At 42.5% G+C, this 24,508-nt stretch overlaps 1 protein-coding gene across 3 annotated transcripts in view; it reads left to right on the plus strand.

Moving 5' to 3' along the window:
* The first annotated feature begins 5,824 nt into the window (after window positions 1-5,824).
* TSEN2 (tRNA splicing endonuclease subunit 2) overlaps window positions 5,825-24,508 on the plus strand; it is a 43,613-nt gene continuing 24,929 nt past the window's right edge. For 2 of the 3 annotated variants that reach the window (XM_063114444.1, XM_063114445.1), the window contains exons 1-6: window positions 5,825-5,866; window positions 11,242-11,449; window positions 13,080-13,161; window positions 16,407-16,443; window positions 21,289-21,817; window positions 22,640-22,717. In XM_063114444.1, the coding sequence (XP_062970514.1) occupies window positions 11,261-11,449; window positions 13,080-13,161; window positions 16,407-16,443; window positions 21,289-21,817; window positions 22,640-22,717 (915 nt within the window). In that variant the 5' untranslated portion in view covers window positions 5,825-5,866; window positions 11,242-11,260. Of the gene's footprint in view, window positions 5,867-11,241; window positions 11,450-13,079; window positions 13,162-13,275; window positions 13,327-16,406; window positions 16,444-21,288; window positions 21,818-22,639; window positions 22,718-24,508 lie in introns of those variants that run through there. The other variant, XM_063114446.1, reaches the window with a different exon arrangement.

Below are 24,508 nucleotides of genomic sequence, written 5' to 3' on the forward strand. Positions count from 1 at the left end.
ATACGAGATCATAAGACCTATTGTATCAATTCATCATCAGCACAGGCAAAGGGGCCCTGCACTTGAAGGACCTGGGTTCAAATCCTACCTCTACCACTTCTTAGCTGGGTTACCTTGGGTAAATTACTTAACTTCTCTGATTCTTACTGTCCTCATCTTTAAAATGGGGAGAATAAAACTATTTACTAATAGAGGTGTGGTGAGGAATGAAAGAGTGGGAAAATGAGCCAAGGAAAGTAAAGTGCTGGGCTCAATTTTATCCCATGTTATTTTGTGGAATATGATAAATGTAAAGGAAGAGGGAAAAGAGGTAATACTTTATTTCTTTGCAGTGATTCATAGCTTACAAAGAATGTTAGCACTCATGATTTCACATGCTGGTCACCACAGCCTTGCGACATAGGCAAGGTGAAAAGTGTTCTTATTTTCCAATTGGAGCACCTGGTGCTCAGAAGTGGACGTGGCCCATCAAGAACACACATTAATAAACAGTCTATGTGACCATGAGTTCAGAGAAAATTACCCCCCAAAAAAAAGGGCGGGGAGGGGGAAGAGAAGCCAGAGGGCATGGCCATGGCCAATCACCCAGCTCCCATGGTGGCCGCATCTCCCTGCACCATCCCCCACCCCCCTTTCTCTATTTCCTCCTTGAAGGGGTTCCCACAGCCTCACCTGGCATTCTCTTCTCCCTGGCAGGATGGCAATCGCAGGGTGGTGGGACCATTTGTGGAATGCCAGGACTGGACTCTTACCCTGGAAATGTTCATGAATGGGACTCTACCACCCCACACTGCCATAACGCAAATGCCAGGCCTGCGCTTGGCGGGGCCAGAGCCCGTGGGCCACTTCCTCTCACTTCCTCCTCCCAGGTTCCTCCCAGGCCCTCCAGAGTACTGGCCACTGCCATCTGCAAACAGTTGATCTTTAAAAAAAAACTACTTCAGTTTTGGCATTTTCTAGCTTTGTGTTTATTGTTTGCCTGAAACATTTTTTTGTGCAAATATTAAAATATACAAATAAATACAACAAATAATTTAATAATCACCTATAGTCCCATCACCCATATTTCCTTCTTGTTGTTTTTTTAAAGAAATAAAACATTGTAGAAAAGCTAAAAAGACAAAAAAAAAAATTGAAAAAAATGTAAAATGACAAAGCTAAAGTCCCCTTATCTATTACCCAAGTCCCGCAGATAATGAATTTGATACATATCCTTTTTTTTTTTTGCATTGTTTTTTTTTTATTTTTATTTTTATTTTGTCGATATACAATGTGGTTGATTGTTGTGGCCCATTACCGAAACCTCCCTCCCTCCTCCCTCTCCCCCTCCCACCCAACAATGTCCTTTCTGTTTCTTGTCGTGATACATATCCTTTCTGTTATTTTTAAATAATTTAACTTACCTGTACATATGTTCAGTATTGAATTGTTTTGTGTGTTTTAATTTACATAAATGGTATTATACAATTCTTATTGTTCTGCATCTTGCCTTTATCACCAAACGCAGTTTTTGAAATTTATTCATTTTCATATATATATATGTGTGTGTGTATGTACATATATACACATATTTGTGTGTGTGTGTATAGGAGCCAGTTCATTCCTTTTAACTGCTGCATAGTACCGCTGTATGAACATTCTGTAGCATGTTTTCTATGTTCATTCCTCTAGGGATGGTCATTTAGGTTGCTCCTTTTTTAAAAAAAAATTACAAACCATGATGCTTTGATAAAAATCTTTGTATCTGTCCTTTGGGAACATATGCCCAAATATTTCTAGGAAATTCAGCCAGAAGTAGAATATGCTTGTTAATGGGAAGGCTCAGGGCAGGAGTAGGCATACCTGGGATCCAGTCTCCCCTTCAGTGCTTACCCCTGTGTGACGACCACATGCAAGCCATTTCTCCTCTTTGAATCTATTTTCATACCTGTAAAATCAGGTTTGGAGAGAATTAAGTGAGTCTATCTTTTAAAAGCACCTTGATTCGTGTGAATGGTAGGAGTCCAGATAGCTCTCACCGTCAATGCTATAGGTTTTTCTGGCAACCAAAGTAGGATCAAAAGGTAATGCCCAACCCTTTGCACAAGGGACCCTTGGGCCTTAGACAAGGCCCACCCAGCAAAGCAATGCCTCGGGAGCTTGCCCAGCCCTTGCCTTACCACATGGTGTCAGCTCTGTACCGTGGCCTAGACTGGTGTCAGCTCAGTAAATAACGGATCAGACGTACCCTTTAGAATCTCAGTTTCCTCGCCTGTATGACGGGATAGTAACAACTACTCAAAGAGCTGTTGGGAGGCTTCAGTGTTAGATAATGTGTGCCGAACACTTGTTACAAACCGTCTGCCCTTTCCTGCTCATCTGGACAGTTTCTCCTTCAAAATTGTGAAAATACCTGAGGTTTCATCTCACCAGCAGAATGAAGCTGGACTTTGTCCCTGGTTTAATTTTTGTTTCACAGCCCTTGCATGTTCTGTTGAGGATGCCGGGAGTAAACACGTGAAGGCTTACAATGGTCCTTGTATTTTCTTTCATCTCAGGAAAGTGGTGTTCACAAGAGACGGGGTAGTTTAAATTTGCTAAAATATCTCCATCTGGTGGACTCACTGAAACACTACAGGGTTCAGCTCTGTCTCAGAAAAACAATGGGGCGACAGCCGGGGCTGCCCTGCCCTGCTCAGAAACGCAGGTGGCTCCCCATTGTCTACGGGGTAAAGTCCAAAAGCCAAGCCTGAAATTCAAGCGCCTACACAATCAGGCCCCGCCCTACCTATCGGACCTTATCATGGCTTCGACCTCCTGCCCCAGCCAGGCCCAGCTCCTCCCTGGCTATGGAACCTCAAAGCCCATTCCAGCCTTGCACGTGGGCCTGCCCTGTGCCCCAGACCACCATCTGCCTCCTCCTGAGGCTAACCCTCCCTCCAGGTTCAGCTCATAGGCCACCTCTTCCCAGAAGCCTCCCGAGCCCTTCAGCCCATCCTGATCTTCCCTGACCTCCCACCAACACTTACTGTTGGTCGTTTTTACATTGAATGCTGCTTGTTAACACACTGCCCTCCTGTATTCGGCAGGATGGATTAATATAAATATAAGCCCATTGTCTCATGGAACCTCATCTGGCCTCTATTACTTCCAGGCTAGGGTACCATGGGCAAGTGAGGTGACCTCAACTGCGAAACAGAGGTAACAATGCTGATCTCACAGGCCTGTTGTGAGAGTTAAATAAGAAAACATTTGCAAAGTGGCTGACACATAGTAAACACTCAATAAATTGTTACTAGGGTGGCCAAATAAAATACAGGACACCCAGGTGAACTTGAATTTCAGATAACTATAAGTATATCCCGAATATTATATGGGGCTTCTATGTAATATTTCATAGAAAAATAATGTTAAGGATTATTGTTCATTTTGTTAGATGTGCTAATGATATTGAAGCTATATTGGTACAGTTGATCCTCCCTATTCTCAGATTCTGTACTTGCAAATTCACCTACTCAGTAAAATTTATTTGTAACATCAAAATCAAAACTATGGGTTCAGTTGGTTAGAGCTTGGTGTAACTAACACCAAAGGCCAAGGGTTCAGATTCCTGTACTGGCCAGCTGCACCCCCACCCCACCCCCAAAAAAATCAAAACCTAGCTTTCACAGTCATTCACAGATGTGTGCATGCACAGAGCAGCAAAAAATTTGAGTAACCCGATATGCATATTCCTCACTGAGGCTGAACACGAAGACTTTCTGCCTTCATATTTCAGCTCTTGTACTATAACCAGCATGCTTCTCAAGCTCTACTTAGTGCCACGTTTTTCAAATTTTTGTGTTTTTTGTTGGTGATTTAGCTATTTTAAATGGCCCCCAAGTGGAGAGGTGAAGTGTTGTCTAGTGTTCCTCAGCCAAGGAATGTGCCTTACTGGAGAAAATACATGGATTAGATAAGCTTCTTTCAGGCATGACTTATAGTGCTGGCTGTGAGTTCACTGTCAATGAATCAATTGATAATATATAAAATGTCTTTAAACAGAAACACACATAAAATGAGGTTATATATTAATCAGTTGATGAAAATATGACCAGAGGCTCTCAGGAACCTAACCCTTTATCTCCCCTGGGAGCAATGGTTCAGTATTCACTAATTCAATGTTTGCAGTGACCTTATAGAATAGAACTACATTGAATAAAGAGAATCAACTGCACAGCTGATACATATATATGCATATATGTATATATTACATATATGAAGGGTCTTCAAAAAGTTCATGGAAGGATGCATACTATCTTTTCTTTCTTTTTTTTTTTTTCTTTTTGGTAGCTGGCAAGTAAGGAGATCTGAACATCTTTTAATTCTATTTTTCCACAAACTTTTTGAAGTACCCTTGTACATACTGAAATATCATGGATGAAATTATATGCTGTCTGGTATTGCTTTAAATACTCTAGCAGAGGGATAAAAGTGTGTATATCGAAAGTGTAAAAGAAACAAGATACCAAAGCTTGAAGGGCTGGAAACAACGATTTATCAGACTCTTCTCTCTACTTTTGTGTATGTTTGAAAATGATAACAAAGGTTTAAAATGTACGTAGAGAAGAAAATCTTGGGGAAGAATCTCTTATTCAGTAGCTTTTACTCCAGGCTCTCTGTGAAGAGAGGACTCCAGATGATGTCACCTGAGATCCCATTACCAGCTTATCCCAAGCTTATCAATGCAGAGCGCCAGGCTGGGATTTAGCAGACCTGGGCTCTAGTCTCCTCCCCACCTCAGACTGGCTCTGTTACCTCTGGCAACTCACAGCACCTCTGGACCTGTTTTCTTATGAGTTAAATAAGGAAGTTGAACTGGACAACATGTGAATTCCCTTTCAGTGCTAAAACCCACTAATTCTAAAACCAGTAGTTTCTAAATCGGCATGTTCTGGTACAATATTGCAGCCTCCTTCAGCTGTCTCTTCCCTGCCTAATCCATGCTGATAACTATTCTGTGAATCTTGCCGATGTTCTCCCTTTTTTGGTGACACTCTACCCATGAAGCTCTTCTGATTTTGATTAATCTAAAGCCTGAACTCCCTGTCCTAGCAGTTAAGGCCCCTGCAGGCACACCACCCACTGAATGCTGCGTCGTGATCTCATTCTACCAAGAACTCACCGCCCAGTTAAGAAGGACCAGGAAAGAGGGACAACGCACAGGCAAGTCTCCCAAGCAGGTCTGGGGAGGCAAGAAGTCTCCTGGAAGAGGTGATATCTGAACTGATACCTAGAGGATGACCAGAAATTACTGCAGCTGACAGAGGGAAGAATATTCCAGGCAAAGGCTGGGGTAGGAGGTTGAAAGGCAGCCAGTGACTTTTGGTCAAGTGTCTGCGACAGGGAGCATCCTTACAGGTTTCCTGCATGCTGCAGCTTACACAGATGCGCTCCTATGACCCCCACTTTACACTGAGAAAGCCGAGGTCGGTTTCCTCAGGGCCGGGCCATTTAATAAAGTCCGGTCGCCTCAAGTATCCCATCCCTCCGAGGGTCTCGGTTCCACTACCACGTGACCATGTGACATTGCACAGGTAACTTCGCATCTCATCTGTAAAAGGGATCTGGCAGTATTGCTGTGAGGATTAAACGAGAACAGCATCTGTGCAGGGGGAGTTGTCCGCGTCATCTCGGGGAGAGAGGATAGATAGACTCTGCATCGCGGCCAACACAACCCCGGCTCCAGGCTGTGCGCAGGCGCACTCCGCCAAGACCCAGGCGGTACTCCCGCGAGCTCTGCGGCTGCGCAGTCGGCTGTTTTTGCGGCCTCACTGCTTGACGGCAGCGGTGTCCGCCCCCCTGCCGGCGTTGCTGGGGTAACGACGACCGCGTGCTGTCGATGCAGGTAAGGAGCTTGATTGAGGAACCCGCGGCGCCCTCGGCTCCTGAGCCCCGTGGCCAAGCCGGGTGGGAGTGTTCAGCCGCCGGAGGAGACGTCGCTCCTCCGAAAGCCCCTAACGGGGAGAGCGGAAAGAGCCCAGGGACTCTCCCGGGGTCGCACAGCCGGACCAGACGGGGCCGGGCCGAGGAGCCAGGCTTTCTAGTTGTGCCGGGCGATAAGCCCTCCGCGCCTTGTCCGCACACCCGTAGCTTTTCGTACTTCTGAGTCACTCTGTAAGCCCTCACCTTGCCTGTGCTGGGACTGGGGGACGCCGAGGTGCGGCCTCACGCAAAGAAGCAAAGGGATGAGTTAAGACGGGGCCTTACCGATTCGTCCGGCCCCTCACACTTTTTGGCTTGTGCGCAATCATGTCTTGCGGTTGCTGCTACCGTGTGATCGGCGCCTTCCGCACAATTGCCCATTTAATCCTCTCAACAGCCTTCAAAGGTTTATCGTTTGTTTGTATGTCTTACTGTCGCGTTCTAACTTGAAAGCTCCACAGAGGCCGGATTGTTTACCTTAGCCTTTTCATTCTTGCCTCCCTGAGCCCAGGAGGTAACTCAGTTGGAGCTTCCAACGTGTTTTTAAACGGTGAGCTTCTCTGGGTGGGAGGTTTTAACCAGGCTTTTTTGGCATCTGATCCAAGGGGGTTGGAAAATTAAATGCAGCCACCTCCTCCCTTTTCGTTTGTTCTTGGAATAGAAATTTACTGAGCGCCTAAGAGGTGTTAGGTTGTCTGCTTAAGGAGCAGGCCTTGCTTTTGATAGAAAGTAAATATACTTAACTCCACATGCACTCTTGAGTGAAGCTTGCCCAGGTTTGGGAGAGGAAAAGTAAATCTTTTACAGGTACACTCAGCCCCTCTGAGTTGGTTTCTTCATCTGTACAATGGGCGTAAGAATAGTACTTACTTCAGGGGGCTGTTGGGATTTGTGAGTTTGAATAGACCGTGCTGTCACCAGTGGTTGGCAACGTTGACTACATGTTGAAATCACCTGGGTCCATCCCAGAAATTCTGATGTAATTCATTCCGGATAAGGCCTGGGCATTAGGAGTTAAGGGTAGCCAAGCTTGCAGGCCACCCTTATATACCACTTCTGTATTAATTGTCTAAATCTGCTCTTTTCGACAGTCGTTCTGTGCTTAAGAACCTGCAGTGCTTTAAGTCTGAAATAGCCTATGCATCCCAAACCCCCTGACTGCTGACCCAGTCTTTTCCCATACATTTTCGTGTGCTTTAGAGAAAGTTCCTCTTTTAGGCCAGTCTACTTACAATGCCCTCTCTCTCTGCCTTACTAACCTCTTATGACCCCTAGCAATGGGGCTTTGGGCAAATGTCTTCTCTGAGCCTCGGTTTCTCTGTTCATGAAATGAGGATAGTAGTACCCACATGTGTAACATATGGAGCAATCAGTGCCTGGCACCTTGTACCTGCCTGTCATGGCTACCTCTTCTAATTTTACGCAAACCCCACCTCTTACGCTGTTCTATCATGGCACTAAAAAAACATTTCTTGAATGTCTCTTGTGATACGGAGAACGGCAAATGCAGTCCTTTCTCCTCTGCTTCGCCTTCTAATTTGAGCACAAGAGAACTGTTCCATGAAATTTAGAGATCATCGGGTTTGCCCTACCAAATTTTTCCCCCCTTGGAAAGTGAACTCAGTGTTGTGAGAGAGTTCTTTTCAGTCTTTTCCAGAAGCCTTGTGCTGGTGTCTATGAAGCCGTTCTTGGCTGTACATGGCTTGACGGATGTCTTTCCTCCTGCTGATTTTTTTTTTTTTTTTTTTTTGCGGCTGGCCAGTATGGGGATGTGAACTCTTGACCTTGGTGTTATCAGCATCAAATTCTTTAAAACAGTAGTTACATTGAGATATTATAAAATTTCGTAAAATTCACCATTTTACAATCAGTGGTCTTAGTACGTTCAGAGTTGTGCAGCTATCACCATCGTTGTAATCTAATTTTAGAACATTTTTATCACACACCGCCCCCCCCAAAGTAAACCCCATATCTGTTAGTAGTCACTATTTCCCTCTTTCTCCAGCCCCTGATAACCACTAATCTATCTGTCTCTGGATTTGCCTGTTCTGAACATTTCATATTAATTGTCTCGTACATGGTCTTTTGTGTCTGGCTTCTTTGACTTAGCATAATGCTTTCAAGGTTTATTCATGTTTTAGAATGTATCTGTATCAGAACTTCATTCCTTTTTTATGGCCAAATAATATTCCATTGTATGGATAGGCCACGTTTTGTTGATCAGTCGTCTGTTGGTGGACCTTTGGGTGGTTTCCATTTTTTGACTATTATGAACAATACTGTGAACATTTATATACAAATTTTTCCATGAACATATATATTCAGTTCTCTTGGGTCTCTACCTAGGAGTGGAATTGCTGGATCGTGTAGTAACTCTGACATTTTGAGGAACTGCCAGACTGTCATCCAGTCCCGTTCAATTTGAAGATGAAGAAACTGGGCTCAGAGTGCTTAAGTGCATCATGCAAGGTCACTCGATAATAGTGGCAGCATTGCATGTCTGGAAGGCCTACTGTGAGCTGAATCCTTGGTGTGTGTGCAGTCATATGGCAGGAGTGACACTGGAACCCAGATGATGAGGTTAATGGAGAGTGTTTTCTGGCAGGGACCCTTCTGTCACACACACTTGGGTTGGAGTACAGTTTTTGCGTCAAGTGTCATAGCTCAGTCTTGCCTTTTATAGGGTATGACAGCAATCTGAAAAGGAAAACCGTGATGAGCCAGTCAAATTAAAACATAACTTTTCATTTGTTGAAGAAATTTAATTGGATTTTCTTTAGTTAACCATTAAGTTTTTTCCTTTTTTTTCAAATTCCAATTGTAATATATACAAGTCTAATACTAAACAGAGGTTAAGTTATAAAAGTGAAAATCTCATAAAAGCCCAAATTGTTCCTGGAAATCTAGAAGGTACTTTCCTAGAGACCAACATCCTGCCTCAAAATAACCAACAGCATTGTTTATTTTCAGTTTTAGAATAAATTGCCATTTCTTCAGTTGAGTACTAGGTGTGATAGTTGGCTTGGGTAGACGGATCAGTCAGTAAGTAAAGTGAAAGTCTAGTCAAAATGTCCTTGGAAGAAAATCTCTTAGGTTTCCTAGTAAAATGCAGTAGACAAAACTCTGCCTATAATGCTGTTGTAAATGCTACACAGCAGTATGCACCAACATACATAGTGCATAATTTATGTAATTATAGTATATAATGCTCACTGTGTAATTCCATTGATCGACCTTATTAAGAATTATCTTGGAACACTTTGGCAGTTCTAGGCAGGTTCCAACTTGCTGATTCTTCTTGTTTTTCATGGTTATCTTTGTAATTGATTTATCAGTTCCTTTAACTCTTCCTTGGTTGATTTTCTGTGTCATCATTTAATTCCTCAACTTCTTCCTTGCAGAGTTGGATAAAGGTATCAGCATACACTGATCAAGGCTTTTAATTTTGTGTTAATGGTCATGAGACCCTTAAAACCACTCACCTCCTCCCCCTCAGCTTTGGCCACCTTCTTGGCTGTTTCAGGCTTGGTTGCATTCATTGCCTAGTGGGATGCTGGTATTGAGTGCCGGGGGCACCTAAATAATTAGTCTTTTTTTTTTCCTTGTGAGGGCTTGGAGTCATGTAAGATAAACATGTGTATGGTACGGCTCCACTGTGTCTTCAAGCACCAGATAAGCTCTCAGTTTAAATCAAGTCCAGACTTGATACTGAGGGAGGAGCAGATTCGACTCTCCCATCTCATTCCAAATCATCTGCTCGTTGAGTGGAGTGACTAGCCGAATCTCTTGCACTGCTTACACTTTTCCCCTTGTGTATGGTTGAATTTTCCCAAGTTAAATGCATCTTCTGGGCTCTCTGTCCGTGTTGCACAGTGCACTCAACTTTACTTCCTTCCTTTAGCTGGCGTTGGATTGCAGTCTCTTGTGTTACCTGACTTGCTTTCATGTGTGTTATTGCTTGTTTTGTCTCGTCAAGTGTAAGGCCCAGAAGGGAGAGAGGTACTGACTTTGTTTTCTTTTTCTCCCTTGTACTGCTGGGTGCACAGCAGGTAGTTCCATAATTACTCAGTAACTGTTCAGCTTCTGACTTTGAGAAATAGTGAGCCTTCAGACACAAGTGGACAGATGTTGTCTGTGCTTGCAGCAGAACCCAGACAGAAGAACATGGGCTTCAGAGTTCAGCAGACCTGGAGTCATCCAGTGCCTCCACTCTGGGCATTTCATAAATCTCTAACCCGAATTTGTTCCCTCATCTGCAAAATGGTTTTGTTAGTGCTCACCCCATGATAATGATTATAGCTAATACATGCATAGCACTCACTATGTTCCAAGTACTTTTTAAGCACTTTATGGGTCTTAACCATAAGATAGAGTCTATTTTTAATCCTTATTTTGTAGATGAGGAAACTCAAGCACAGAGAGATTCAGTAACCTTTGCCCAAAATCACACAGCTAGGAAGTGGTGGAGTCGATTCCAACCCTAGTGGTCTGGCTTTAGAGTCCCTGCTCATACCACTACTGTTTAGTGCCACATAAAAGACACTTAAATGATAGTACTGTTGTCATTATAGTTGTTATTTACTAATTTACCTTAAAAACTGGGAGCTGATTGACCCAATGTTTAGAATGTATCTTAAGGTCCTTTTTTGGGTAACGAAGCACTGGCTAGATTTAATTTGTTAAAGACAGGGTCGTTCTTGGTTTTATCTTTATATCCCCAGCACCTCTGATTATCGGGAGCTCCTGGTAGGTTCTCAGTGAATGTCTGTTGACCGAGTGAAAGAATGGAGGTATTCCTGATAGGCAGAAATGCTATTGGGCTTGCTCTCAGGAGACCAAGCATTGCGACTTTGAGCATGTCACTAGGCCTCAGTGTTGTCAGCTATAGTTAGAAATAATACCACTGACTTGGGGGCTGTTGTGGGGATTAATCAAGATATTCTAGATAAATGTGATTTGCATTGCTCATACAAAATGTTATTGCTCTGTGTCTTTTTAGTTTATTGCTTTATTTATTTATTTATTTATTTTGTCTTTCTCATGACCAGCACTCAGCCAGTGAGTGCACCGGCCATTCCTATATAGGATCCGAACCCGCGGCGGGAGCGTCGCGGCACTCCCAGCGCCTCACTCTCCTGAGTGCGCCACGGGCTCGGCCCTAGTTTATTGCTTTATAAATATTCTCTTTTTTCCACAGCCAGCAAAGTTTTCTGAGCCTGGGTATAAATGAGTTCACAATTTTGATCACTGTAGTTTTTGATTGAATATCTGTTTCTTTCTTCTTGCTTACTCTCTAAGGAATAGTTACCATTGAAAAATGGCAGAAGCAGTTTTCCATGCCCCCAAGAGGAAAAGAAGAGTTTATGAAAGTTATGAGTCTCCATTGCCAATCCCTTTTGGCCAGGACCATGGTCCTAAGAAAGAATTCAGAATATTCCGTGCTGAAATGATTAACAACAATGTAATTGTGAAGAACACAGAGGATATTGAGCAGCTGTATGGGAAAGTAAGTGCAGGCGGCCTCGGTAAGGTTACTTCCTGACAACCCTGAGCAGGTTATCCTTTCTCCTTCTCCCCATCCCATCCATCCCCCCAAGCATAGTCTTTCCTTGCAGTTTGGCCCAGTAGAGGAACAGTACGGTTTGGAGCAGGTACCCAAAAGCCATACATGATGAAGGTAATGAAGTGACAGAGGCACAGCCCGCACCCACAGACCTGCATTTTAATGATGAAGTAGGATCAACAGACTGACCTTTTTTGTCTTTCAATTATAAAAGCAATTTATGTTCATTGTAAAAGAAAAAAGGAGAAAAAAGGAAACAGACAAACAAGCAATTTATGGAAATTGAGCTATAAAGTGAAAATTCCCCACAAAAGTAAAAAGAGAAAATTCCCATGCCATTCCCAGGAGTAACCACAGAGTGGCAGATTGTTCCAGCTCACAGACAAATCAGTAGAAGCTTCAGCATGTGCTATGGCTCCTTGTCTGCTCATTCTCCTACTGGGCGTCTTCTTAGATGAGGACAAGGTCTAGGTTTTACTGTTTTCCAGCAAGAACAGGTTTGGGTTGAGACTGTTAGCTTTTTTTTTTTTTTTTTTTTTTTCCATAGTCTATTCATTGCTGGGGGCATTTTTAAAAATGGCTTTATTGAGGTATAATTTGCAACCGTAAAATTCACCCACTGTAAATGTGCAATTCAGTGATTGTCATAAATTTATAGAGTTGTGCAACCATCGCTGCAATCCAGTTTTAGAATGTTCCCATCACCACAGAAAGTTCCCTTGTGCACATCGTACTTGACCTGTGCTCCCACTCCCAGACCAAGGCAACCACTGATTGGCTTCCTGTCCCTAAATGTGCCTCCTCTAGCCATTTTATAGAAAGTGAGTGGCACTGACCCTGATGAGGTAGGGGCCTGAATGGGCCAAGGGCACTGTCCCCGACAGCTCACCAGTGAGGCCTTCATTCGTAATGTGCAACATTAAGCAAGAGGCTTTATAAAACGCTATTCACGTTGTTTATTCTGATTTTTAAATCTAGGTAGAGGATAAAGGGTGTTCATTTTATTATTCTTTCAGTTTTCTATGTTTTTAAACATTTTATAATTTAAAAATGGGGGGAAATGTTTATTTTTTCGAATCAGTAGGAAGAAAAATACTTCAATTCTGGAGTGCAAAAGAATCCAAAAAGCTTTTTGTACCTAATACACATGGTTCCTACTTGCAGGCACACTGTGTTCCTGAACCACATGTGGGGAAGAAAGTCTGCCTCTTTCTGCCCTCAGCTCATCAGACTCAGACTGAAGTCTTACTTATGAGATGAATGAGGTGTGCTAAAAACTTATTAGTATTCTTCAAGTGGTTGGAGAGGGCTAGCTGGTTAGCTTAGTTGGTTAGAGCATGGTACTGATAACTCCAAGGTCCAGAGGTTCAAGTCTTGTGCCGGCCAGCCACAAAAACAAGGGAACAGTTGGAGAGATAAAATGCTAAAATCATCATTAGTAATCATTAGATAATCAAAGGGAAAGTGTGAAGCTGCGAAAAGTGGGGTGAACCTCTTGTTAACTCAAATAATTATACTTGGTCTCTGCTGAAAAACTGATAACCGGGAACTTTGTTTTTTCTCTTCTTGGAAGGGCTATTTTGGAAAAGGTGTTCTTTCAAGAAGCCGTCCAAACTTCACAATTTCAGATCCTAAGCTGGTTGCCAAATGGAAAGGTAAACTTGTGCATCATTCAGTTCTTTTGGCAAATTACCATTTTCTTTCATTTTTGATATTACATCTCAGGTTATATAGTAAAGTTCTAGAGAAGAAGTAACATGCACACTGGCAATTTTACTGCCAAAAATAACACCTGGAATAATTCTCATCAAAGCAAAAAGGTACTTATAATTGCTGAAAATGTGTTTTATCTTACTCTGGCATTATCAAAAGTGTTATTCAGGGGCTGGCCAGTTAGCTCAGCTGGTGAGAGCACGGTGCTGACAATTCTGAAGTCCTGGTTTTGATCCCTGTATCAAACAGCCGCCTCTCCTCCCCCCCGATCCTCCCCAAAAATGTTCTTCAGGCTTTTCTGTTGTTAAACATTGCCTGCCAGGGTACTGTGCGTGTGCTGGATTCTGGTGATTAAGTACCTGCTCACCTGTGGTACTATGCAAAATGAGTTTTGTGTTTTATTTCCAGAACTAGAATTTGCAATAAGCATGACATTAACATATTTGTTAAAACATACTAATGTTATAGTTCTCATTTGCTGGTCCTCTTTTCTTTTATTTACAAATTTTTTCTCTTAGTGTATTTCTCATGATAATTACTTAATCAAGTCCAGCAAATTAAAACATAACTAGAAAGGATTTTTAAAACTTTTACTATAAGAAGATATACAGATTAAAACTGCACTAAGATGCTATTTCAGCAGTCAGGCAAAAATCCAAAAGTTAGATAGCGTGCCATTGGGGAGGCCCTGCGCAGCAGACACTAATGCATTGCTGGTGGGACTGCAAGTGGTACGCCCTTACCAAGAGGAACTTAGCAATCTCTAACAAAATTATGTGTGCATTTACTTTCTTTTCTTTTCCCCCATTCCACTCTCCCCACAGTGCCTGGTAACCTTTATATGTTTTCTTACCTATTTTCGATATTTCATATATAAGTGGAATCATACAGTATTTGTCCTTTTGTGTCTGGCTGCTTGCTTTCTTTTTTTTTCCGGCTGGCCAAGTACAGAGATCGAACCCTAGACCTTGGTATTATCAGCACCACACTCTGACCAAGTGAGCTAATGGGCCAGCCGTGTGTGTGTGTGTGCGTGCGTGCGTGCGTGCGTGCGTGCGTGCGTGCGTGTGTGTGTGCGTGTGCATGCACATGCGCCCGTCCATCTCTGGCTTCCTTCACTTAGCATAGATGTTTTCAAGGTTCCTGCCTGCCATTGCATGTAGCAGAACTTCATTCCTTTTTATGGCTGAATAATACTCCATTGCGTGAATATACCACATTTCATTTATCCATTCACTTCTTGATGGACACTTAGGTAGTTTCTGCATTTTGGCTATTGTGAATAATACTGTTGTGAACATTAGCACCCAAGTATCTGTTTGAGCCTCTTATTTTCAGTTTTTTTGGATATACATCCAGGAGTGGAATTACTGGGTCATATAATAATTCTAAGTTTAACTTTTTGAGGAACCACCACACTGTTTTCCACATGGCTGCACCATTTTACATTCCTACCTGCAATGCACCAGAGGTTCCAGTTTCTCCACCTCCTTGCTGACACTTTTTTTCTTTTCTTTTTAAATAATAGTTGTCCTAATAGGTGTGAAGTGGTATAAGTTTTTAATTTTAATGAAGTCCAATTTATCTATTTTTTCTTTTATTGCCTGTACTTACGGTAATTATATTTAAGAAACCATTGCCAAATCCAACTCAGGTAGATTTTCCCTGTTTTCTTCAACAGTTTTATAGTTTTAAGTCTTTTATCCATTTTGAATTAATTTTTATATGTGGTATATGGTGAGGGTACAACTTCATTGTTTTGAATGTGGATATCCACTTGTCCAGTATATGCATTTCCTTTTAACCCTGCAATCCTTCCTCTAGGAATTTATCTTAGAGATTCACTGGCAAAAATACGAAAAGAATTAGCAGAAGGCTGTTCACTGCTACACTATTAGTCATGTTCAAAGACTGGGAAAAACTCACATGTCCGTCAGGAGGGGACCAATTGAATATATATAGTGCATTCACGTCATCAGGTACTGTGGAGCTAAGACAGGACTGAGAGATCACTAGGATACGTTGTTAAGTGAAGAGAGTAAGGTAAAGGAAGGTGCACAGTGTGCTATGGTTTGTCAAAAAGGGGGTCCATAAGTACATATTTGCTTATGTTTTTTTAAATGGAAGGATGAACCATATTTTTTTTAAATGCCCATGGGAAGGGATAAAACAGGATGGAGAAAGGTGAAACCTTATAGATTTGACTTTGAAACCTTGTATAAATGTATTACATAATTATAAAACAAAGTTAAATTTTAAAAAGTAATTTTTTAAATAAAAATGAAACAACCAAACATGTATATCATGTTGGTATATGGGGAGAAACTATTTGGAGTAATTTTAAAACATAGCAGTCTGACTGTTCAATCCTAACGGAATGGACTTTGTATCAGTTATCTCTTGTCCCAATAATGCTGCTTAATAAACCATCCCAAAATTCACTGGCTTTAAACAGCAGCTGTGTTGCTCACTAGTCTACAGGTTTGCTGGGTAGTCTGCTGATCTTGGGTGGTTGTGCTCACTTTTTTAGGGTTTTAAAGCATTATCTACTCTAAACTTTTAATGTATGGCAGAGGAGGCTGAGTTTGGGAAAGGAGAAAAGACTTGCCCAAAGGCAGAACCAGGGAGGCCCAGGACTAAAACCCAGACCATTAGGTGACCCAATAAACATTTTAGGTGGAAAGATTCATCCCACCTGATGCCTAGAGCTGGGCCCCAGAACTTTCAAATCCATGCCAAAAATAACACTACCATTAAGTTTACTTTTCCAGCCCTTTCTATATGCACATGAGGAGCTTTCAGTGGAGATGGGAGAATGGTGGTAAAGTGCATATCTCTAGGGCCTCAAGGTGCTCATCTGAAAGTTGGCATCCAAGTGTTCAGACGTGGCAGAGAGGTTTCCTTTTGCCTGTCATCGCTGCTTAGCTGGAGCGCTGGGTTGAGGATTTTGAGGTTGCATTAAATCCTGGCAACAGTGGCGGGAGTGACGAGCAGCGCATGCCCGTGGTGTGGGCACAGGGGAGGGTGCCAGGTACAGCATGTTTTTGCCATCACTGATTGCACGGTACTAACTTTCTAGGCATGTGATTTTGTGAATCTTGAATTTCTTTTTGTTTTTCCTAGGTTTTCAGTGTTTTGTCCCCTTAAGGAAAATTTGTCTGAAACTAATAGAACTTCTTTGTTACAGATATGAAGACAAACATGCCTATAATCACATCAAAGAGGTAAGTAACAATGAACTTTGGCTTTGATCAAAATTATGATTTAAATGCACTCTGTTTTTAGATGGTCTTTTTCAGTGTGGCAGTCCACACTCTTTTCGTTTTGGGGGGGTTTTTTTAGGTAGTAGATGTATCCTTGAAAATTATGTGTGAATTGAATGTGGATTGAATCATATTTGAAATGCATTGAGTTGCATTATTGTTTGTTTAAAGAATCCTAAGCTCAATGCTTTGTCAGTTTAATTCCTTCCAAAATATGAATAACTCTCCTGTAATGGATATGTTATTAAGTCCTAAGATGCGTGGCCTTAGATTTAGAGCTGGCCTCCTGCCCTGTGTGGGTACAGACTGTCCTATCCTCCCTTCTTGCCCTACCCTGTAGGGTCAGAGAAAGCAGCTTTCACAGAGGCCCTTCTGGTCCACTCCTAGACAATCCCAGAACATCTCTGTCTGACCCACACTGCCTGGCTGATTCCTGCACATCCGTGATCCGGCTCATGTGTTATCGCTCCTGGAGTCTCTCTCCTCACCACCATGCCCTCTGCTGACGGGTGCTGCTCCTCTGGCCCCACAGAGCTGCCTTTGGCGTGCCGCACCTTGTGTCACCCCTCACACACTTGGGTCCAGACTGTCAGTTCTTGCAGAGCAGGAACCTGGCCTTGCTCCTCCCTGCAGCCCCCCACTTAGCGGTCTCTTGCTAAGATTTTGTTGACTGAATGTGCTCATTGTCCCTGTGATGCTCAAGGTATGACTCTCCTATGAATCCTTGTAAAACTACTCAGGTCTACACTGTTTAGTTTTCATCTTCTGACATGTACTGGCAAAGTCTGGCAGTGCCTCTTGGGTTGCGTGCCCCATAACCCCCTGGCCAGCAGAGTGGCAGAGAAGCCGTGGCAACGGGAGATGCCAGTCTGGAAGCAGGAGTGGGATTCTAGTTTGTGGGAGGGGTCCCCGTCCCAGGAGGGGCTGCCGTATGGGCAGGTTGCTGCAACCAAAACCTAGGATTCAGAAGCAGCAGAAGCCTGCCCATCAGAACTGCATCCTGGTGGTAAAGATGACAGGAGGTCAGGCCAGTTTGAGTTTGTGAGATGTTCAGGATGGGGAGATTGCCACCACCCTGACGCACATCCCTTTGGAAACACTGCAGTGTAATGTTCCAGGAAGTTTTATTGATCCTCATATTAGTTTCCTGGGGCTGCCATAACCAAGTACCGCAAGCCTGATGGCTTGAAATTTATTCTTTCACAGTTCTGGAGGCCAGAAGTCCAAAATCAAGGTGTTGGCTGGGGAGGGTGCTCTAGAGTAGTGTCCTTCCCTGCCTGTCTTAGCTTCTGGTGGTGGCTGGAAAAATGTTCCTCGGCCTACAGATCTGTCACTCTGGTCTCCACCTCCATCTTCACAGGGCGTTCTCCCTGTGTGTTTCTGTTTGTGTCCAAGTTTCCCTCTTCTTTTAAGGATGCCAGTCTGTTTGACCTCATCTTAAGTTGATTATGTCTGCAAAGACCCTATTTCTAGATAAAGTCATATTCACTAGTACATTGGGTATGTGCTGAGGATTCATGAGGGATTTGCAGTGTACTGGGAGAGAGAGAAGCAAATACCTGCTCTCTTCTGTAGTAAGTGTTATGATAGAGAAGGCATCATCTTCACCAGAGCCATCAGGGGCTGACGGCTACAACAGTGCCAGTTCTCAGTCTGTGTGCCTTACCTGTATTATTTCATCTTCTCAAGAAACCTTTGAGGGTAGGTAGAGAAGTTGTTTCCATTTCATTAATGGAGAATTCAGACAGTGGTAAACAGCTTACGCAAGCTCATATGGGCTCAGCTCTGAGCCTGAGAGGTGTTGACACATAATGAGAACAGCAAAGTAGTTGCACATACTGGCACTTCTTGAGTGTGTTCCGTGTGCTAGTTACTGTGCCAAGGACAGGGTTATGTGTTGTCTCCTTAAGTCCTCACTTCATCCCTGGGAAGTAGGTCCTATTACTATCCATCTTTGACATGTGAAGAAACTGAATGAACCATGGGGAGATTGAGTCACTTGCTCAAGGTCAGTACTTGGACAACTAAGCAGTCTGGCTCCAGAACCTATGCTCTAAGCCATTAGGCAGTCTGGCTCCAGAACCTATGCTCTAAGCCATTAGGCAGTCTGGCTCCAGAACCTATGCTCTAAGCCATAAGCAGTCTGACTCTAGAACCTATGCTCTAAACCATTTTGCTGTGAACTTCCAGTGATGAATGGGCATTAATCAATAAGAAAGCGGGGAAGTGCATGTATCTGCTGCTCACCAGGCCATCCTGCTTCCCATCACACCTGCCACCTCCTCCTCCTGCTGCTGCTCTCTGCCTTATGTTTCCTGCCTTTTACTTTTTTCACTTTTCTCTTCCTGCTGCTTCTCCAGCTGTGTTTGGGGTTGACAGCAACAGGACTTGGGTTTTTGAGGCATTGCCAGCGAACAAGAGGGCACCTTCCGCTCTGTGACCCAGTGCCATGTGTCTTAGTCATCTGTGTGTGTGGCTCTTTCATCACCAGTCCTTCTCAGAGACTGTCTTCTGCATGCGCTTGCCACCACTGTTTCATTTGAACTTTCATGATGATCTTCCAAGATCACGATGAAATGGAATGCAGGCATGGTTCTCGCATTTGGCAGAAGAGCAGAGAGGTAGATATGCTAAGTGGCTTAGCTCAGGATCACACAGAAGAGCCAGCTCCTGGACCCGGACCTCCTTCTGAAGCACTTGTCCCCACATTGCTGCCTCTGTTCTCAAAGAGCACTTAATTAAGATGTACATTTCCATTCATTAAAATATTATTTGTATTTTTTAATGCAATACATATTGAGTCAAACTGATTTGTTTTTGAGGTTACCCCTAAAAACCCCACAACAATGTAGTAGCAAATATTGAGTACTTCTATGTGCTAATAAGCACATACATGTCTTATCTCATTTAATGCTCTGCAGCCACATGAAATCAGTCTAGTTAGCCCTGGTTTAAGGATGAGGCACTGAGCCTTAGAGAGGTAGGGTTACATAGCTAGTACAAGAACATGATGGAGCAAAGGTCTGACTCACACCTGCCTTAACCACTCTACTGCAAAGAGCAGCGCAGTGCCCAGGATATGCTCACTCTCAGTTCCAGATCTCCCGCTCAAAGGAGGAACTGTTGAGCCTTTAAGTCAGTGGTTCCTCCACGTTATTTGAGTCAAGGAATGTGATTGAAATTGTGGATCCCTTCCCCAGAAAAATATGCATTGACACAACAATTTGTGTTCAAATAAAGGAGATTCATAGACCGATGAAGCCTATAGACCCAGTGCTTTTGTATATGTGAAGAAGACCCTTTTTAGATCCTGCAAATGAAAATTCTTTGAAGTGTATGCATGAGTGTCCATGTCACAGGTGAGGAGACACCGTGCTGTTTTGGGGGCAGCTTTGTTTTTCCTATTTATAAAAGTAATACATAACAAGAGCTCTTTGAGGTGGTATTACTATTACCCCATTTTATGGGCAGGGAAACTGAGCACAGAGAAAGTAAGTAATTTGCATTGTCACACAGTTACAAGTGATCGAGTCAGGGCTGAGCACAAAACATGCAGTACCAAAGTCCTGCATCACACTGCCTCTTAGGTGTTAGCATGGCCTCACCAGGTTTTAATCTTTAAATCCAAGGTACAATTCCCCATTATGCAGGGATGGAAGCTCATCCTCATATAGGATAGATAAGGTGTGGACAGCTTGGGGATTGTTATGAATTAAGGTTAGGCAGCCAAGAACCTCTTTTTTTTAAAGGACAGCAGAAGCCAATTTCCTTGTTTAATTGTGTGAAATGTAGCTGTTTGTAAACCATGACATATTCAGTCATCCGTACACAGGTAAAATAAGGTGAAAAGTAAAATTACGTCTGCCTTCTCATAAGCCACATGTTGTCTCAGATGCTTTTCAGATTAATTGCTGTAGGTAGAGACAAAACGTACTTGAGGTTTACAATGTCTGTAACCTCCTGATCTTCAGATTTCCAACATGTGGTCTTTCTTATGTCACACAAACCATCCCAGCAGTGGACACTTCTTCACAAGGGCAGAGCCCTGTTGTTGTCTTACCTATATATTTTTGTAACTTGGAAGTGTTACAGGTATTGCCATCGAGTTTTAGAAACTTAGTATGTTTTTTCTCATTAAAATATCTGTGAAAATTACCATGAGAAAAAAGGTCATTTCTATTAGAATATTTTTCTTTCCATAGCCAGTAAAGAAGTTATTAGATACACAAAAAATATTTATTGAAATTCTCATTTTGCTTTCCAATACTAAACAAAGGTTTTTATATTATAAATGGAATATCTGAAAACATGATATCCAAAATTGAAAATAATAAAAAATGATTCCTGGGGCTGGCTGGTTAGCTCACTTGGGAGAGCACAGTGTAGATAACACCAAGGTCATGAATTCGGCTACAGCTACCTTTACCAGCCAGCTGCCAAAAAAATAAAATGATTCCTGATAAAGGATGGCCATTTTCTCTGTCTGCCTAAAACACTTGGTCCACCAGTTTTAGATTACATAAATTTTCATATTTTGTGGAATGAGAGATTTTTTTTTTCAAATCAAGCAAGTAAAATGAAGCTCTATTATTAAAATCAAAGAAGCAAATGTAAGATATGCTTGTTGCAAAACACTTAGAAAATGCAGAAAAGTATAAAGAAGAAAGTCTTTACCTTATAATTCACCATTCAGTAAAACTACTGTAAACATTTTGGCATACCACCTTCTGGTCTTTTTTATTTGCTTTGTTGTCATTTCAGTTTTGGAATTTGGGTGTTGTTCCTAACCATATTTCTATCTTGCAGGTATCAGCGTAGTGTAGAATGGGCCACAGAGCTTCTGCGTAGACAGGGGCAGGACGAGAGCACAGTGCACAGAATCCTCAAGGATTACACAAAGCCACTTGAGCATCCTTGTATAAAAAGGAATGAAGAGGCTCACTTGCATCATGAGCTTAACTCTGAAGTGGTTTCCAACATGGAAGACACAGTGGGGAGAGAGAAACTTCCTGTGATGAATGGAGACTCAGGAAAGTCAGGCAATGAGGATCGCAATGCGCGATCACTCTGTCTGCAGGGGGCCACTGGGCACCACCCACTAACTACAAACAGCTTTGACGAACACATGGTAGAGGATGCTGCACGTCTGCCCCAAGTCCACTGCTCCAGACATGACACTCTCATGCCTGGGGGTGGCGCTCAGCCTGAGGAGGGCAACCAGGGAGCAGGTCTCATGTGTGCCGGAGAGAGAGGGCCCGACCATGAGTACGTGCTCGTGGAGGAAGAGGAAGCAGTGTGTGATGGGAACAAGAGGGAGGATGCCCCGAGCGAGCAAGTGAGTAGAAAACCAACCGCTTCCTCCAGAGCCATCTGCTGCTGCCTGTAGGAGATGTTGGCTAACCAGGATGGCCTTTACTCATGCTGGTCTCAGGCCTGGTGTGAGCTCCCAGCATGGGCGAGGCGTCCCAGGGAACTGGCAGGTGCTGGGTGACATGGCAGCAATGAGGGCTGTTCCAGCAAAAACCTCACAGTTTGTGAATAACTTTAACTTTTAAAAAACATATACTTTAAAGCAGGACCCATGATATTCTCTCCCTTATTTGGGAGAAAAAGAAATGCAGTGGTAATTACGTATGATCTATAGTACAGCCCGGAAAAGGGGCTCATGCGTGGAAGTCAGCCAAGAGAGAGGTGTTGGGAAGCAGACTATGAGCCACTTCAGTAAAGGCACATGCTGTCAGAGATGGTTACGCTAGTTATGTGTGATCACTTAAAACTAGCAACACCCAACTGAAGAAATATTGGGTAGCTTTAGAACGAGGTATATGAAGTCTTATTAAGAACATAGGCACATGCTGTGAGGCATAGTTGGGCGAAAAAAAAGCAACACAAAATTCAACAAAATGCAGGAAAAATTCACAACTGCAGGGAAAATTCATGGGTAAAGAAAGGAAATAAAATGTTAATAGAAAAATTAAACTTCTTTTTCCACATAAGTAATAAAAACTTTTTGTTTTTGTTTTTGTTTATACTATTAGGCCAACAGCATATGAATCTCAGGAATTTATAAAAAAAAAAAAGTTCTCTTAAAATGCAATCTTTTCTCTATGACATGTAGTGCTGCCATTTGATCTGTATATGTTTTCTTTCTCTTCAGTCGGTGCAAAGAAAGAGATTGATATGCAGAAGAAATCCATACAGGATCTCTGAGTATTTGCAACTCACCCTAGAAGAGGTGTGTTTTCATCATGTTACCATTTTGGGTATTGGTCTTTGGGGCTGGACAAAACCATATAGATGAGCTTAGCTCACAGTGCAGTCCTGTAATTCAGTAATTATTCAGCAACAGTATTGTAATTCAGTATTGAAATCACCACAGGCAGCTTTCAAAGTAGGCCTCCTAAATTTCACTCCTCAACCTCTACTCCGTCAGTTCTAAGATGTGCGTTTTGGGTGGATTTCCCTATGTTGTTCCACAGAGAATTCAAGGGGTTTGTCTGAGCACTCTTTTCAAATTAAGATTTCACATTAGCTGAATATTATGTTACTAATTCTTGCCAGCTTTTTAAAAAATACAGCTTTATTGAGATATAATTCACATACCATACAATTCATCCATTTAAAGTGTTCCTCTCACAGTGTTTTAATATATTCATGGAGTTTCAAGAGCATTTCTCTGACTCTGGATGTTTTGCAGGCTGATCCTATTTGGTTCCCAATAAGCTTTATAAAATTAAAAATATGTATATATACACACACATTTTCTTCTGCAGAATTACTAAGAATATGTGTTCCTTTTACTTAATGCAATAGCTGCATTCTTAAAAGTTGGCTAATAGTGGCCTTCCGTAAACCACATCATACTGTACCTTTGATTTGGAGTTTCTCTAACTTGTGGTGACACTATGTTTAGTTGTTCGCCTTTTGCTTATGTTTTTACTGCACTCAGAAATGTCCTTTCTGGGGCCGGCCCGTGGCTCACTCGGGAGAGTGCGGTGCTAATAACACCAAGGCCCCGGGTTCGGATCCCATATACGGATGGCCGGTTCGCTCACTGGGTGAGCGTGGTGCTGACCACACCAAGTCAAGGGTTAAGATCCCCTTACCGGTCATCTTAAAAAAAAAAAAAAAAGAAATGTCCTTTCTGGCTTTGAAGATAGCACCCCTTCTTGGGTACTCCTCCAGAAGCTCTGTGGCAGCTTTCTTTGATAGCTCCTGCAGTATCTAACACAGTTCCTGGCATATATGTAGCTCTTAGAAAGTGCTTGTTGAATATATCCACGTTGGTGATTTCATAGCTGTGTCACCAGAAAAGTAGTTGTGACTCCTCGTTTCCTGTGTCACCTGGTCTGTGCTTCCTTCCTTGCAGAGCGGCCAAAACACAGATTTTCATTATGACATAGTGCTGGAGAGGAAAAAGGAAAGAAAGGAAAAACAACACAGACTTTCAGAACAGGGAGGGATGTTTGGAATTATTTATCTCATCTGTTCATTTTGCAAATGAGACTGCTTAGTCTACCATGAAATACAGTAGCCACTAGCCATATGTGACTGCTTAATTTAAACTAATTAAAATTAAATAAAATTCAGAAGTCTGTTTCTCAGTTGTACCAGCCACCTTTCAAACACTGAACAACCACATGTGGCCAGTGGCTACTGTATGAGTACGGAACAGCGCCATGGATGCACATTCTCTAGGTATTTGTCCTCTCTGAGCCTCAGGTCCCTTCTCTGTAAAGTGGGGGCTAGTTAACACTTTGTTTCATAGGATGTATTGACTGCCATTTGTGTCATTATCTTTATTAAGTTACTTGTAAAAGCTATTTAGTAGCTAGTTGGACTCTCTCTTTTACAATTGCTGAGTACTTAGTATGTGTCAGCCACTGGGCTAAGTACTAACAATACAGAAATAAATAAAATACAGCTCCAGTCCTAAAGATAGCCCTGAAATAATTACAGTTCCATGTGGTAAGTACAGTGTGGTGTATGGATCATGTCAATTTCACTCCTCCTGTGTCCTCAGACC

This window comes from Cynocephalus volans, chromosome 11 (assembly GCF_027409185.1).
Source record: "Cynocephalus volans isolate mCynVol1 chromosome 11, mCynVol1.pri, whole genome shotgun sequence".
Lineage (NCBI taxonomy): Eukaryota > Metazoa > Chordata > Mammalia > Dermoptera > Cynocephalidae > Cynocephalus > Cynocephalus volans.